General features: G+C 33.6%; 1 protein-coding gene across 1 annotated transcript; it reads right to left on the reverse strand.

Annotated features, from left to right (window-relative positions):
• Positions 1–731: 731 nt before the first annotated feature.
• Positions 732–13959, reverse strand: LOC117318694 (inositol hexakisphosphate and diphosphoinositol-pentakisphosphate kinase 1-like). Its single transcript, XM_033873651.1, has 3 exons — positions 13572–13959; positions 2546–2737; positions 732–2186 (listed from the first exon to the last, which is right to left on the reverse strand). The coding sequence occupies exons 1-3, from the start codon at positions 13609–13611 to the stop codon at positions 1588–1590; spliced, it is 831 nt and encodes a 276-aa protein (XP_033729542.1). The 5' UTR covers positions 13612–13959; the 3' UTR covers positions 732–1587.
• Between the last annotated feature and the right edge of the window lie 1128 nt (positions 13960–15087).

Genomic DNA, 15087 nt, shown 5'->3' on the forward strand with positions numbered 1-15087 from the left:
AATACTTCACATCTCCACAACTCACACAGTTATCATACTAGAATACTTCATATCTCCACAACTCACATAATTATCATACTAGAATACTTCATATCTCCACAACTCACATAATTATCATACTAGAATACTTCACATCTCCACAACTCACACAGTTACCATACTAGAATACTTCACATCACCACAACTCACACAGTTATCATACTAGAATACTTCACATCACCACAACTCACACAGTTATCATACTAGAATACTTCACATCTCCACAACTCACACAGTTATCATACTAGAATACTTCATATCTCCACAACTCACACAGTTATCATACTAGAATACTCCATATCTCCACAACTCACACAGTTATCATACTAGAATACTTCACATCACCACAACTCACAGTTATCATACTAGAATACTTCACATCTCCACAACTCACTTATCACACTAGAATATTTCACATCTCAACAACTCACACAGTTATCATACTAGAATACTTCACATCTCCACAACTCACAGTTACCATACTAGAATACTTCACATCTCAACAACTCACACAATTATCATACTAGAATACTCCATATCTCAACAACTCACACAATTATCATACTAGAATACTCCATATCTCCACAACTCACACAGTTACACTGTATCATACTAGAATACTTCATATCTCCACAACTCACATAATTATCATAATAAAATAATTAACATCTCAACAACTCACAGAGTTATCATACTAGAATACTTCACATCTCCACAACTCACATAATTATCATAATAAAATAATTAACATCTCAACATCTTGTACATTAATCATATTTGAATACTTCACACTTAAAAACTTGTACAATCATCATAATAGAATATGTCACATCCCAACAACCGAGTCCAATACATGTATAATTAGATGTAAAAAGTTAAAAGTCTAACACAATTAAGTCCTACAGGGAAAAATTGTGTGTGACTTTTACAGTAATAGAAAAGGTAAATGCCATGAGAATTACAACATAGGAAAAAGTCATTATTTATAATTATATATATTTATATACCATGAGAGTTACTATATATAGGAAAGGGAATTATTATTTATAATTTGACATATATACCATGAGAGTTCCTACATAGGTATTATTATTGATAATTATATATATACCATGAGAGTTAATACATAGGAAAAGGTATTACTGATATTCATCTATTAGTGTATAGTGTTTCTATGTCGCTATCTTTAACAGTATCATAGCTGTGCAAAAGCACACAAAAATAAATCCATAAATGATGCTCCATTCAGCATCCAACGAGAACACGTTTTGTGGGTATTCAGCGACAGGAATAACTTATCATACTGCGATGCGCTACAACTTATTCCAACTTTGTTTCAGTTTCACCAGAACCTAAAAATCGACAGAATCCCATGCAGTTAGGTTACATCACCACTTACGATGACATAGGCAGTGACAATATTTTTTTTTATGTTGATAATCAGATATCTTTCATATTAGAGGTAAATCTTTCGATTAAACTGTGGTGGCGGTCAACACCAACATCTCAAACCAATTAAAAACGTTTTCATGAATAACTGAGATTCCGCTATTTGCAACAATGATGTTGTTCATCACTTACAGTATCTATTACAAATTTATCATTTTTAGACTTTTTCGTTTTTCCGATTTCTTTGTCATTTTTATCGTAATCAGTTCCGCCTGAGCACTCAGTATTACTTCTTTCTTCGTGTGATGTCACTTCCTGTTCCATATTGATCTGTTTTGATTTTGTATCTGATCCCATTCCTGATTTTTGTGTATCAGAACTAACCCAGTCTGGCTGACAGTTTGTTTTAGAAACGGCGACTTCTGCTTGGTCACTTTTTTCAGACTTAACTGGAAGTGTTCCGTTCTCTGTCTGACTGACCTTGAATCTATTTCCAGTGTATTCACACGATTTAGCCACATCAGTGTCTGCGACCACCGGACAGGTCTTACCAAAATTGTCGGTTTTATTTTCAGTCAACTCATTTGATTGGCTGGAATCAGTTTCTGATTGTCCTGTCAGCATTTCTGATTGACCAGAATCTATCTCTTTGATATAGAGACGAAGCTGACTGACGAGGTCGACTGGTGTTGATCCTGATGTTGGTGATGAAGGACCAGCGCTGGAGTTACTCGAGGAAGGCAGGCTGATACCTGTACCTAGAGAAAACAGAACAAGCTCACTCATAAGTATAAACTTTGTAGATATTGTTCATAGACAAATAACAATATGAATTCAGGTTAATCGATCTACTATGCACTAGGGAAACGTTTTGTCAGATGACCGTACTAATATTTTACCTCGGTTTCTACTGTACTGTGACTACAAAAAGTAAAATACCATGTCAGTAATACAATACGCAAGTTATTCTTAGTAAACATATTAGTAGTCCTATTGCTAGATAAATGGGAATAATTTTGAAATAAAAGAAAAAAAATCTCCAAACCTTCATAACTAACCATATGTGTTTCATCCATTCAGGTCACTAGGAAGGAATGAGAAATTATATGATACAAACCTTTGATAAAAGTGGGTGGTCTTGGTGAGACGACAGGTGTGGTTGATGACGACCCATAGGGCGGAGAGGACACTGCGGTAAACTTGGTAGTGGTGACTCGCCCAAAGAATAAATCCATATCTCTCATCGTTAGTTTGTTGTGTAGGGTTTCCAGGGGACGTAATGACGGCACCATGTTGAAACCTCCGAATGCTACATAACCCAGAAGAGTGAATATAAGGTAACATAAAATTCATACCTGCATGTCTTGTGAATTTATAAGAAGAGATTTCACTTGTCTAAAATTTTCAAGGCAAAGAATATTTTACCTTAACAGCATATAATAGCACTTGTTTATAATGAATTCCAGAGAGGGGATAGTTTGCTATATCAGGATTTTTTATAGACTTTCAAAATATATTAGGATGAGCCAAATTTCAGAATTTTAATTCAATTCATAATAAGCAGAAAATTGTACTAAGCCTGTTCGTTTTTGAAGGTTTTACTGCATTACAAACTATTTTTTGGGCTGATTGAATATTTAAAATAAAGAAGTCAAAGAAGTTTTGCTGATAAATTACATGTCTAATGTCTCTTCAAACTCTCTAACATTAATGAATTACTACTGGGCCAAGTTGTTCAAAAGGTGATTAGGCTAATCACAGTTTAACAACAATTCTAATATCCTGATAAAATCATTTCTGATAAAACTGACAAAATTATATGAAACTATAACACTGGCCAGTTTCTTCCTTTTTTACCATTTTAACGAGTAGTAACACTCAGGTTTTGAAGTAAAGGAGGAATGAGATTAGCATTAATCAAGTGATTAAGCTAATCGTCTTTTGAATAACTGGGCCCTGGTAATGCGATAATGTAGATCTACATGTTGCTCATTTACTGATCATTAATTTTCAAAACAAACTACACAGAAATTACCAAAGCAATAATAGTTCATCAACAAATAATGCTTTCTACGGAGCCTATGTCTAAAACGCTGAGACAATTATGGCAGTTTACCATAACATATAACATCCAGTAACACTTCTGTTATTTTCCAACAGTATAATTTTAAATTTAAAAACATATTTGCAAACACAGGACACACATAATGGTACAGTAGATGACATTGACCAATCAAAAAGGTTGATATCAAAACATACAATTACACCTGGGCTTTTTCAGTATCTCTCAATGAATGTGCACCATGTGCTTGGCAGACACCAAACAATTTACCATGCACATATCTTGTTATCACTAAATATATGATATACCTAAAGGAATATGACTATAAAATCTCCACATAAAAGTTTTCTTCTGCTGAATTCTGACAGACGAACATGTACATTAAGAGGTGCAGCAATATACAAATGTACTCCCACAAGATGTGTGTAAATTATTAATTTGATGTGTCCAAAGTAATGAGGTTTGACTCATGAGTTATAAAACAAAGGGGCACGGTATTGTGACTTTAACTGCTAATTTCAATTTGATTAAAATGAATGTCATTTTTGTTTTTGAAAAATCATCATAATCAGCTTTAAACAGTAGCTTACCCCCCCCCCCCCCCCCCCCCTCCCAATACTTGTCATGCTTTACAGAAACTTCAATAAGTTTAATCTTTATTCAAAATATCACTAAAATATGTATATTCAGGTAAACTGATTAGAAATTAGTGTCATATTAATTTACGATAGCGCTGAAATACATATATTTATCTAAACGGCAATAAGCGTAATCTTAATCTAAAAACGTGAATTTATGGAGTCACTGCTCATTATGGTAATCATTATTTAGAGAACTGCTAAAATAACAGCACCGTTATAATAGGTACAAACAACTGGACATGTAGTTTCATGTGAAATTTCGGAGACTAATTAAAACGATAAAAAAAACATGCAAAAAAGTGCAATTTAACAAACGAAAACAAAAACAAGCATAATACATGCTATGATAAGGAATTACAAGCAGAAAAATGTTTCCACATAAAGTTAACATTGGTACACAATCACGGAACTCCTTCTCTGATTTGTCTCACCAACTCTGTTCTTGATATCCGAGTCTTACCCGGCAACATCCTTTTATCACCCTCACAATGCTTCATAAAGGAAGGCTTAAACTTGATATAGTGTTTGACTAGTTAAACTAAATGTACCTATTTTACACTAATGTTAAATACTGATGAACTGGTGAAATAATTGTATCACCCACACATGGCTTCACGTAAGAAAGCTTAAACTTGATATAGTGTTTGAGAAGTTGAACTTAATTTACTACTTCAACAAGACGAAAGAGCAGTTCATAATGAGTTGCTTTTTGTTCACTTTCAATTCATTTTTTAGTAAGAATTTACAAATATGTACAGGTGGATCACAAATGTAACATCAAACAACTTAATCTAATGTCTTCATGTTTGTTTTTGACGGTAGTCTCATGACACCGGTTATTGGAATCGATCAACCAAGGCACACACATCGGTATCTTCTTGAGCGTCAAAAGGACTGCATTATCTGTGACATCTTTGCGTTATCATGACTACTCTCTCACCTAATAACAGCGAGGTCAGTGGTGATCGACCTCTCACTTGATTACAGACAGGTCAATAGGGATCGACCTCTCACTTGATTGCAGACAGGTCAATAGGGATCGACCTCTCACTTGATTGCAGACAGGTCAATAGGGATCGACCTCTCACTTGATTGCAGACAGGTCAATAGGGATCGACCTCTCACTTGATTGCAGACAGATCAATGGAAATCTACCTCTCACTCAATTGCACACAGGTCAAAGGGGATCGACCCACTGGATCCAGTTTTTGCGAAGCTTGCAAGTTCCTAAAAACTTCTTATTGTAGCACGCATCATTTTAAGCATAAATATCCCCAAATCAACACTCTCATGTCAAGTTGTTTTACTAAAAAGTGTCCAACACTAGCAAAGTTTGCCTCTAAGAATTATTCAAATAACATTGTAGCATAACTGAACAACACATCAAACAAAATATCATTTCACACTGGACTTCGGAAAAATCCAATAAATAATGGCATTATTTTTGTTTGCATTAAGAAACACAATCCAGACATGTTGAACCCCTATGTTTGTCTGTCAAAATGACAATATATGAAAATGTATTCTATGTAGACCAGGTAGGTGGTCCCAGTTGGTTGTTTTTATACATGTTAACTCATACATGCTGAGAGATTCTCAAGATCCTAAATGAAATGCTGACATTTCCGCCTTGAATTGTTCATATTACAAGGCGAATAATAGACAAAAACCTTAAAATGTCACAATAATATAATAATATCACTAAGTAATGTTTACTATACAATGGCTACCTGCCCACACCGAAATAAAGTACAAAAAAAGTATGGGAAAAAAGTACTAAAAAAGCATAGAAAAAGTATGCTTTTTTTGACTCAATTTGGAACCGATATTCCAACACGGTTCCAAATTGAGTCAAAAAAAGTACTAAAGTACAAAAAAAGTCTAACAAAAGTATACCTTTAGTACATTTTATTGTTTTCATTAAGTACAGAAAAAGCACAAATATAGTACAGAAAAAGTACATTAAAAGTACAATAATAGTATAAAGTGCACAGGGCCAAATTGATGGTGTACTTTTTTTGTGCTTTTATACTTTTTTAGTACTTTTACAGGGAAGTCCATAAAGTACAAAAAAAGTACAAAAGTACAAAAAAAGTATGAAAATGGTACAGAAAAAGCAGGAAATTAGTACTGAAAAAGTAGGAAAAAAGTACCAATAAGGTAGGAAATTAGTACTGAAAAAGTAGTGGAAAAGTAGGAAAAAAGTACTAGAAAAGTAGGAAAATAGTACTAAAAAAGTAGGAAATCTGTACTGAAAAAGTATCAAAAAAGTAGGAAAATGGTATTGAAAAGAAGGAAATTAGGACTGAAAAAGTAGGAAAAAAGTACCAATAAGGTAGGAAATTAGTACTGAAAAAGTAGTGGAAAAGTAGGAAAAAAGTACTAGAAAAGTAGGAAAATAGTACTAAAAAAGTAGGAAATTTGTACTGAAAAAGTATAAAAAAAGTACTGAAAAAGAAGGAAAAAATTACCAAAAAAGGGACTTAATTTAATGGTGTAGGAAATTAGTTCTGAAAATATAGGAGATAAGCTTAAATGAGAATACTGCATGCTTAAACAATACATACATCAGTCCCATTCCTAAGAGAAATGCACAATTGTATCAAGTGAAAACAAACATTGAAATACAAGATTAGTTATCCAATCACAATTCCACTGAGTATAATTTCATGCCATAGCAAAGTCTGGATCTAATAAGCTCGAAATTTGTTTAAGGGTGAGGTTAAGGATTTACAGATGGACATCTATGTATAAGGGCAATAACTTTTGATAAATTATTCTAATATTTTTTTCAAGCAGGAAAACACAATTTTATATCATGTGTATGTAGGAGATCCAGACAAAAAAAATATACCATTCTAAATAAAAAGGGCAATAACATTTGTAAAAATTGTCGAATCATAATTCCTCTTGAGGAAACACAACAAAAAGATGTAAATAAAAAACAATGCATAAATGCATACTGAATACAATGAAGTATGGTATATGCATAATGTTGCTTGCTTAAACTGGTCAAATCCAAGTAAGTGTGAATTCGAAAAATAAAATGTCTGATTCTCTTCATTCCTTTCTTGCTTTATGCGAATCATTGCCCTCAATTCGGACCACAATGCAATATCTTCAAGCTTTCCGTCACTTCAGAATGTACTGCATAATCTGTTGGAAGAAAGAGAAAATTTTAAAATATTTTGTATATCAAAACTTAGAATAATTGTGAAGATTTGTTCAATATAAAAATGTAGATAATTTTCCTTATATATGCACCTGATCACTTTACTGTCATTTATTACATGCATGTCTGCTTGGAAGTCTTTTTATCAAGAAAAGCTAGCCACAGGTATACAAGTTTAAAGTTACAACATAAAACTTTTAATTATAAGGATAAGTACTTTAATAAAAATCAAGCTACTCCAGAATTCTCTGACAGTTTGTTTCATCTTAAATTATGCAACTAACTATCAAAATACTCCAAAACACAGATTTTTTTTATTCAATCATTTCTTGAGATCATTTTTTTGTGAATTGATCATGATCATGACATACAACAAATTTTCAATGGATTTTATTGACTTCGTTTTTGAATGTATTTTCTTCAAATTCCATATACTATAGTAGACAATTATTAGCTCATTTACCGATATTTTTACATATATTCCCTAAAATAGATATACACATGTTGCCCGAAATGTGACGTTACTTTCGTTCTTATATTCTAACTTAAAAATGTCATTGCTATTTTTTTTGAAATTTTATGCAATATCTCTTGAAATCAACTACAAAAAATTCTGTAAATATTATCAGATGAATAAGCAAATAATTCTTTACATGTAAGTGAAATTTCAATAAATTCCATTGAAAAACGAAGTCATAAAAATTAAGATATTACGAATTTACCGTTACGTGACAGAAATAAAAATGCAATATAACTACGTCGAAGTTCGTCAATAAAGAAATAAAATTCTTCTTGTTCTCAATATTTGGGTGCTATCAATCAGGATGCTTATAAAATCCCAGGCGTATGGTAGCATAAATCTGTAAATTGAATACTTACGATTGAAACACACGTGGATCTAGCAGTTCTTTGTTAATTAAACTCGGGCCGTGTAAACTGTAATCGGTGATGAATTCATTATGAAAACCCTGAAACACGAAGTAATCAAGTATTAATATTAACATGTGTAGGCCCCTATTCACCTATATAATGTGAAACGATGTAGGAACGTGCAGAAGACGAAATAGATTTAAATAATAAAATTGTAAACTTACCTGGTCGCGATATCTGTGATATTTTCGGGTCAAAATGAGCATTTGTCGCCAAAAACAACAAGAAAGCTGATATTCTTTGGCCACTTACTGACAGATAGTCGATCTTCTTCAGTTAGGCAAGAAAATGAATTTCGTTTTTAGGCTATTCTATATCAAAATCGTGTTTGTTTATGTTTCTTCCGTTGATAAACATCCGGTGAAATTCAAACATGGCTATCAGACTTCCCGCTAAAATCTCGCTGTTTGTTGCATCATGGGATAAAAAAAAAGTTTTGTCGGAGATCTACTGTATCGATTTCATTCTTTTATTACTTGTTTTTTTTATATTCTACTTCCTTAATCTCTATTGTTTCATACTTTTGGTATTACTACTTCAGCATTTAAAGCTTGCACATTGCACAAAATGATCGCACGAAGCGAACTCGTCAAATCTCGGTAGATTCCGTAAACCGAAATAAACAAACGAGATCACGGCCCCGAGGTCATAGGTGAACCGACCGATGGTAATCTGACACAGGTATAAATAAGCCTCGTCAGTACCTGTTATGTAATCCGGATGTTTTGTTTAAATGAGGGTAGGCAACTGTGATCTGATCGTAGTGAAAGGCAGTCAAGCTTGACAATATAAATTGTTATAATTAACGCCGCGGGCATAAGACTTAGTCTAAGAGGGGCAATTAATATGTGTACAGGTGAGACGGGAGGTACACAGGTAACTCCAATAAACAATAAAGCTAGGTATGATTTGCCATTACAGTCGACTGTCGCTTATATTAATTAACACCACGGGTGAAATTAACTTTCGGTACGACGTTAAGCATATATATCCTGATCGCTTTGTTAGCTTAACACACAGGACAGGTTTCAAGATTTAGTTTAAAACAGTTGAAATATTTTTGATCGATCTTGGTGTTGCAGTTATTCAAGCCGTCTACTATATCAATTAAAATATTTATGATAGATCTTGGTATTGATCTTGATTTCTGTATACAATAGAGTATTTTATTTGTACACACAACACTCCTACGAGATCATTCTACAACATATTAGAGTACAGCTACATTGTGTCGTTGTCCGAATTATCGTACGATCTTGCTAAATAAATATCAGACAAATTAAAGTTTTCTTTTTGTGTTCACTTTCACCATTTCAATGAATGCGATGTAATTCTGATTTAAATACCGGAATATTGTTCCTTGATCATGCCTGTTTGTTGTCAGTCAAGCCATATCGAGATCGAGATCATCACAGCGCTTGACTTCAATATACGTTTTACAAAGAAGCGTCCGAGTGACTATATCAGTATTACACATGTTTATACGAGTATATCGGTGAATATTTTGACAGAACACGACGTGATTTCGGGTGCAATTATCAGATGTAATCTTAAAACCACGTATATCCAGCAAGTATATGATATGCAGACAAAGAGCAGGTGATTTTAATTTCATTTGAATGAATTAAAAGCGTATTACAGGCACGGGCACATGTGTGTTCGTAGAGTGATCCCCGATCTGGTAGAGGTTAACGTTTGGATAAACGAAATGTTTTAAACTCCGTTAAAGAGTTTATAATTAAAGCCAAAATACTGTAACTTCAAAGAACGATCTGGAACAAAAATTTTATAGAGCTAAGTTTTGACGTTCGTCACATGAACGTATAGTAACATTCATCAATGTGAAGTTTATTACTTCTGAGATGCATATGGAAATACAAACGAAAAGTGACAAAGAAATCACCGTTAAAATGTGTGAACCTTACTAACAAAGTACATTGAAGTGAAATACTTATGATAATAATTGTTGAATTTTAATTATTTTTAGATAAATTTCTGTGGTACTGATCAAAGTATGAAAAGTATTTTTTAGAACATAAAAAAGAAAAAAAAAACAAAAACAAAAACAAAAAACGAGATCAAAAACATTTAATATTACCAAATGATAATTTTCTGTATCTTATTTGATAGATATTTGTTGTGGTTAATCCTGGGTATTATTTTTTTAGTCTTAGATTTGTAGTCGACTGAAAAAGTCAGATTTAATTTTGAAAATATTAATATGCTATAACCCCTCGCAATGTCTGAAAATATTCTAAGTCCATAATAAGTACAAAAAAAGCACAATGGCATTAGCTGAAAAATTCTAAGTCCCAAAAAAGTAGGAAAAAAGTACATCCATATTTTCACAATCTTTCAAAAAATTCTAAGTCAGATTTTAGCACAAAAAAAGTACTCTGAAAAATTTCAGAGTCCAAATAAAGTACCATGAAAAATTTCTAAGTCCAGAATAAGTACAAAAAAAGTACTCTGAAAAATTTCAGAGTCCAAATAAAGTACAGAAAAAGTACCCTGAAAAGTTTCTAAGTCCAGAAAAGTACAAAAAAAGTACTCTGAGAAATTTCAGAGTCCAAATTTAGTACAGAAAAAGTACTCTGAAAAATTTCTAAGTCCAGAAAAGTACAAAAAAAGTATACTTTTTTGGTACTTTTTCAAAAAAGTAGGAAAAAGTGTATACTTAAAGTAGCATAAAAGTATACTTTAGTGTGCTTTATTTCGGTATGGGTGATCTCTATATTCTACTGCACAGCATTACCCCTTAGTGTTTTCTTTGTTTAAAAATAATATATAAGAATTTAGAAAAAAGTAATATAATTATTTATTGATTTAACAATTATTAACTTGATCATTTTTGTCAACAAAATATGTTAAATATATAATCATCTCCTTTTTTTGGACCAGATGGAGGTGTACATGTCGACTTAATGAAAGAGGAGAAAAACCCACATGGTGGGGCAAATGACCGAGATGTCACAATGAAAGAATGTCAAGTATATGGTACATATCAAATATTTTGTAAATTCAAATGCCATTAGCCCTATAACAGATAAGATATACATGTACAACCGATGACTTCAGACAGTAATTCAGACAATTGGTCATGACAAAAGGTACTTAAATCTCAGGTACTTGAGTTAAATAGTTTTTAAATTATGAATAATTTTATTAGCAACATTTACCAAGTTTCAAAAATGTGATGTCATGAAAACGAGAATGAATTCTGGCATGTCACTGTATATTCTAAAATCATGACAATCACATCTGTTAAATTCATAAAAAATCTAACTTCAAAGGGTTTTTTTTCTCAAAAATATTAATGAATATCTTTCTTTTTTGTTACTCTATCATTTATGTTTGGAATGGCAATTGATCTGAATCTAAAATTATTTACAATCTAATACGAATGTTATCATAGTGTTCAAGATAAAGTCAACAACACAAGAGAATGACAGTTTAGCCAGGTAAGAGAGATGTTCATACCAAAAAAAGGGGGAAATATCAACACAAAACAGATACATTGTATAATCCATCAGTTCATTAGATTCAATACAGTGAACTGATAAGATTAATATACAATCCATAAAACAATAGGCCCAGAGGTCCTGTAATGCTATGCTCTATCAATTAAACTATTGTAGCAAGAGGCCCAGAGGTTCTGTATTGCTCAGCTATATATCATTTCAGCTAGGATAACAAAAGGCCCAGAGTTCCTGTATTACTCAGCTATTATCGCAAGAGGCCCAGAGGTCATGTATTGCTCATCTACCAGTATATATCATTTCAGCTAGTATAACAAAAGGCCCAGAGGTCCTGTTTTGCTCATTTATATCATTTCAGCTATTGTAACAAGGTTTTCACTATTTACAGTGTATTTTCATTTCTTTATTGCCATGAAAAAATGTCCCAGTAAATTTAATGATATGATTCATAAACATAAAAAAGATATCCCATACAATCACATTGGATTGCCAAACAAAGATATTAATTTTGATTTGAAAGTTAAGTGGTTAATGGAGTGTGTGGAACAAGGTATAACAGAAAATGTGATAACACAACAAATGAAGAAAACAAAACTTCAAAAAAAGGCAAAAGAACCAAATCATGGTATACAGAACTGAACATCCCCAACAAACACATGCCCAGAATATAATTATTTTATAATCATTTTCTAATTCTCAGATCAGTAATTCAGAGAAATATAACATGTTTCCAGATCCCATGTGTTTAAATGTCTCAAATTATACAACTTTTTCATGTACTTTCTCGTGTCATAATGTATGCTACTTCCTTGTACATGCATGCATATACAATGTTGTCCATGTAACTGTGAGGTGTAATAGTATTTGGTATGATGACCATTAATGAGTTATATACCTTTTATGTGGGGATGTTTGTCCATGGAACTGTGGGTTTTTTAATCTAGTATACTGAGGAATAACATATTATGTACAGTCTTTGTGGGGATATTTGTCCGTAAAACTGTTGGTTCCTTAATCTACAAGGGCAACTTGTGAGGAATGCAGTCTAATGTTGGGATTGTTTGTCCATGGAATTGTGGGGTTTTAATACAGTACACAGTAACACTGAGAATAAAATTGTAGGTAGAGTCCAAGTGGGTTTTTGTTCATGAAATTATTTATATATAATGAAACATGGAGGAGAAAAAGGACAGAAGTTAATTGGCAGAATAAAACAGGGGAGTGAGGGATTTAAGAGGAAAAAAGTATGTGGGGTGAAGGAAGAGGGGTTTGGTGGAGGATGGGGTGAAAGAGGGCAAAAGCAAGGTAACCTACGGAGTTTGATGGAAAGGTTGAGGAGGGAAGGAAAAGTGAGGGAGAAAATGAAAGTTGAAAGTTAGTGAGGAAAGAGATGTGGGAGGGAAGAAGTGAGGAGTGAGGGAAATGATAGATTTGAGAAGGTTAGGAAATAATAGGGATGGAAAAGTGAGGGAGAACATGAAAACTAAAAGTAAGTAAGTGAAGGAAGAAATGATGGAGGGAAGAGGTCAGGGAAATGATATAACTCAGAAGCTAGGGAAATAATAAGGATGGAAAAGCAAGGGTGAAAAAGAAAATGGAAAATAATTGAATGAATGGTGTGATTTAAAAAACGAGAAACAAATTAGAAAAAAAGAAAATGGAAAATGAGCATGAAGTGGAAACAAGTGGAGAGAATGGAAGGAGGGATTTGACTCGATATGACAGATGAGTGTGTCCAGGCCTATAAAACCCTATGGATCCCCTTGTGAAAGGTTGAGGTGTCTGACCGGCCCCACCTGATCTACAAACAACATTTAGGTGTCATGCCTGAGTGGTAGAATGTGACCCTGTGTTCATACCCGACGTTCCTAGGACCGACGCAGACTTTGCTCGCGCCATAACCGGGATGATGTTTTCGTCTAAACCTACAGTCAACAGAACAGGATATCATATGAATCATTGAACCAGTAGTAGCAACATTTAAAGTCATGCCATATTCGTAATGTTAAATACACTTTTCAATTTGATATTTAATTCTTAAAACATATAAATGTAAATAAATGTCAACATCAATAAATAATTTCAATGTTTTTTCCAAAAACTTATAGAAGAAATTTTGAATTTGTTTATATCCCTGTTTTTAACACTCCTGTTGACTAAAATAGCTCCTAGATATGCAAGATTCTTGTGCCTCTTTCATGACATTTGGTAATGTTACACACAGAGGGAAGAGAGCACTCTATAGTACAAAATTAGACAGGGCTTTTTCATCTCTGCATACTTCACTTTCTCAAAAATTGATCAGAATGTTTTTTAACTATTTTCTTTGACAACTAAACTTGACATTGGCCCCTTGGGGGTCAGAGTCACCATTTATGCAAAATCTGTTCCCCTTTCCTAAAGGATGTTTCTGACCAAATTGGGTTCAAATCCATTCATAACTTTATGACTAGTAGCGATTTGAAGGAATTACCTCTATTTCCCCATTAGGCCCCGCCCCTTTGGCCCCTTGGGGTCAGAGTCACCATTTATGCAAAATCTGTTCCCCTTTCCCAAAGGATGTTTCTTACTAAATTGCGTTAAAAACCATTCATAACTCTATGACTAGTAGCGATTTAAAGGAATTACCTCTATTTCCCATATGGGGCCCCGCCCCTTTGGCCCCTTGGGGGTCAGAGTCACCATTTATGCAAAATCTGTTCCCCTTTCCCAAAGGATGTTTCTTACTAAATTGTGTTAAAAACCATTCATAACTTTATGACTAGTAGCGATTTAAAGGAATTACCTCTATTTCCCATATGGGGCCCGCCCCTTTGGCCCCTTGGGGGTCAGAGTCACCATTTATGCAAAATCTGTTCCCCTTCCCCAAATGATGTTTTTGACCAAATTCGGTTCAAATCTTTTCATAATTTTATGACAAGTAGCGATTTAAAGATATTACCTCTGTTTCCCCATTAGGCCCCGCCCCTTTGGTCCTTTGGGGGTCAGAGTAACCATTTATGCAAAATCTGTTCCCCTTCACATAAGAATGTTTCTGACCAAATTGGGTTCAAATCCATTCATACCTTTATGACTAGTAGCGATTTGAAGGAATTACCTCTATTTCCCCATTAGGCCCCGCTCCTTTGGCCCCTTAGGGGTCAGAGTCACCATTTATGCAAAATCTGTTCCCCTTCCCCAAAAGGATGTTTCTTACTAAATTGGGTTCAAATCCATTCATAACTTTATGACTAGTAGCGATTTAAAGGAATTACCTCTATTTCCCATATGGGGCCCCGCTCTTTGGCCCCTTGGGGGTCAAAGTCACCATTTATGCAAAATCTGTTCCCCTTCCCCAAAGAATGCTTCTGACTAAACTGGGTTCAAATCCATTCA

This window comes from Pecten maximus, unplaced genomic scaffold (assembly GCF_902652985.1).
Source record: "Pecten maximus unplaced genomic scaffold, xPecMax1.1, whole genome shotgun sequence".
In the NCBI taxonomy this organism is placed as follows: domain Eukaryota; kingdom Metazoa; phylum Mollusca; class Bivalvia; order Pectinida; family Pectinidae; genus Pecten; species Pecten maximus.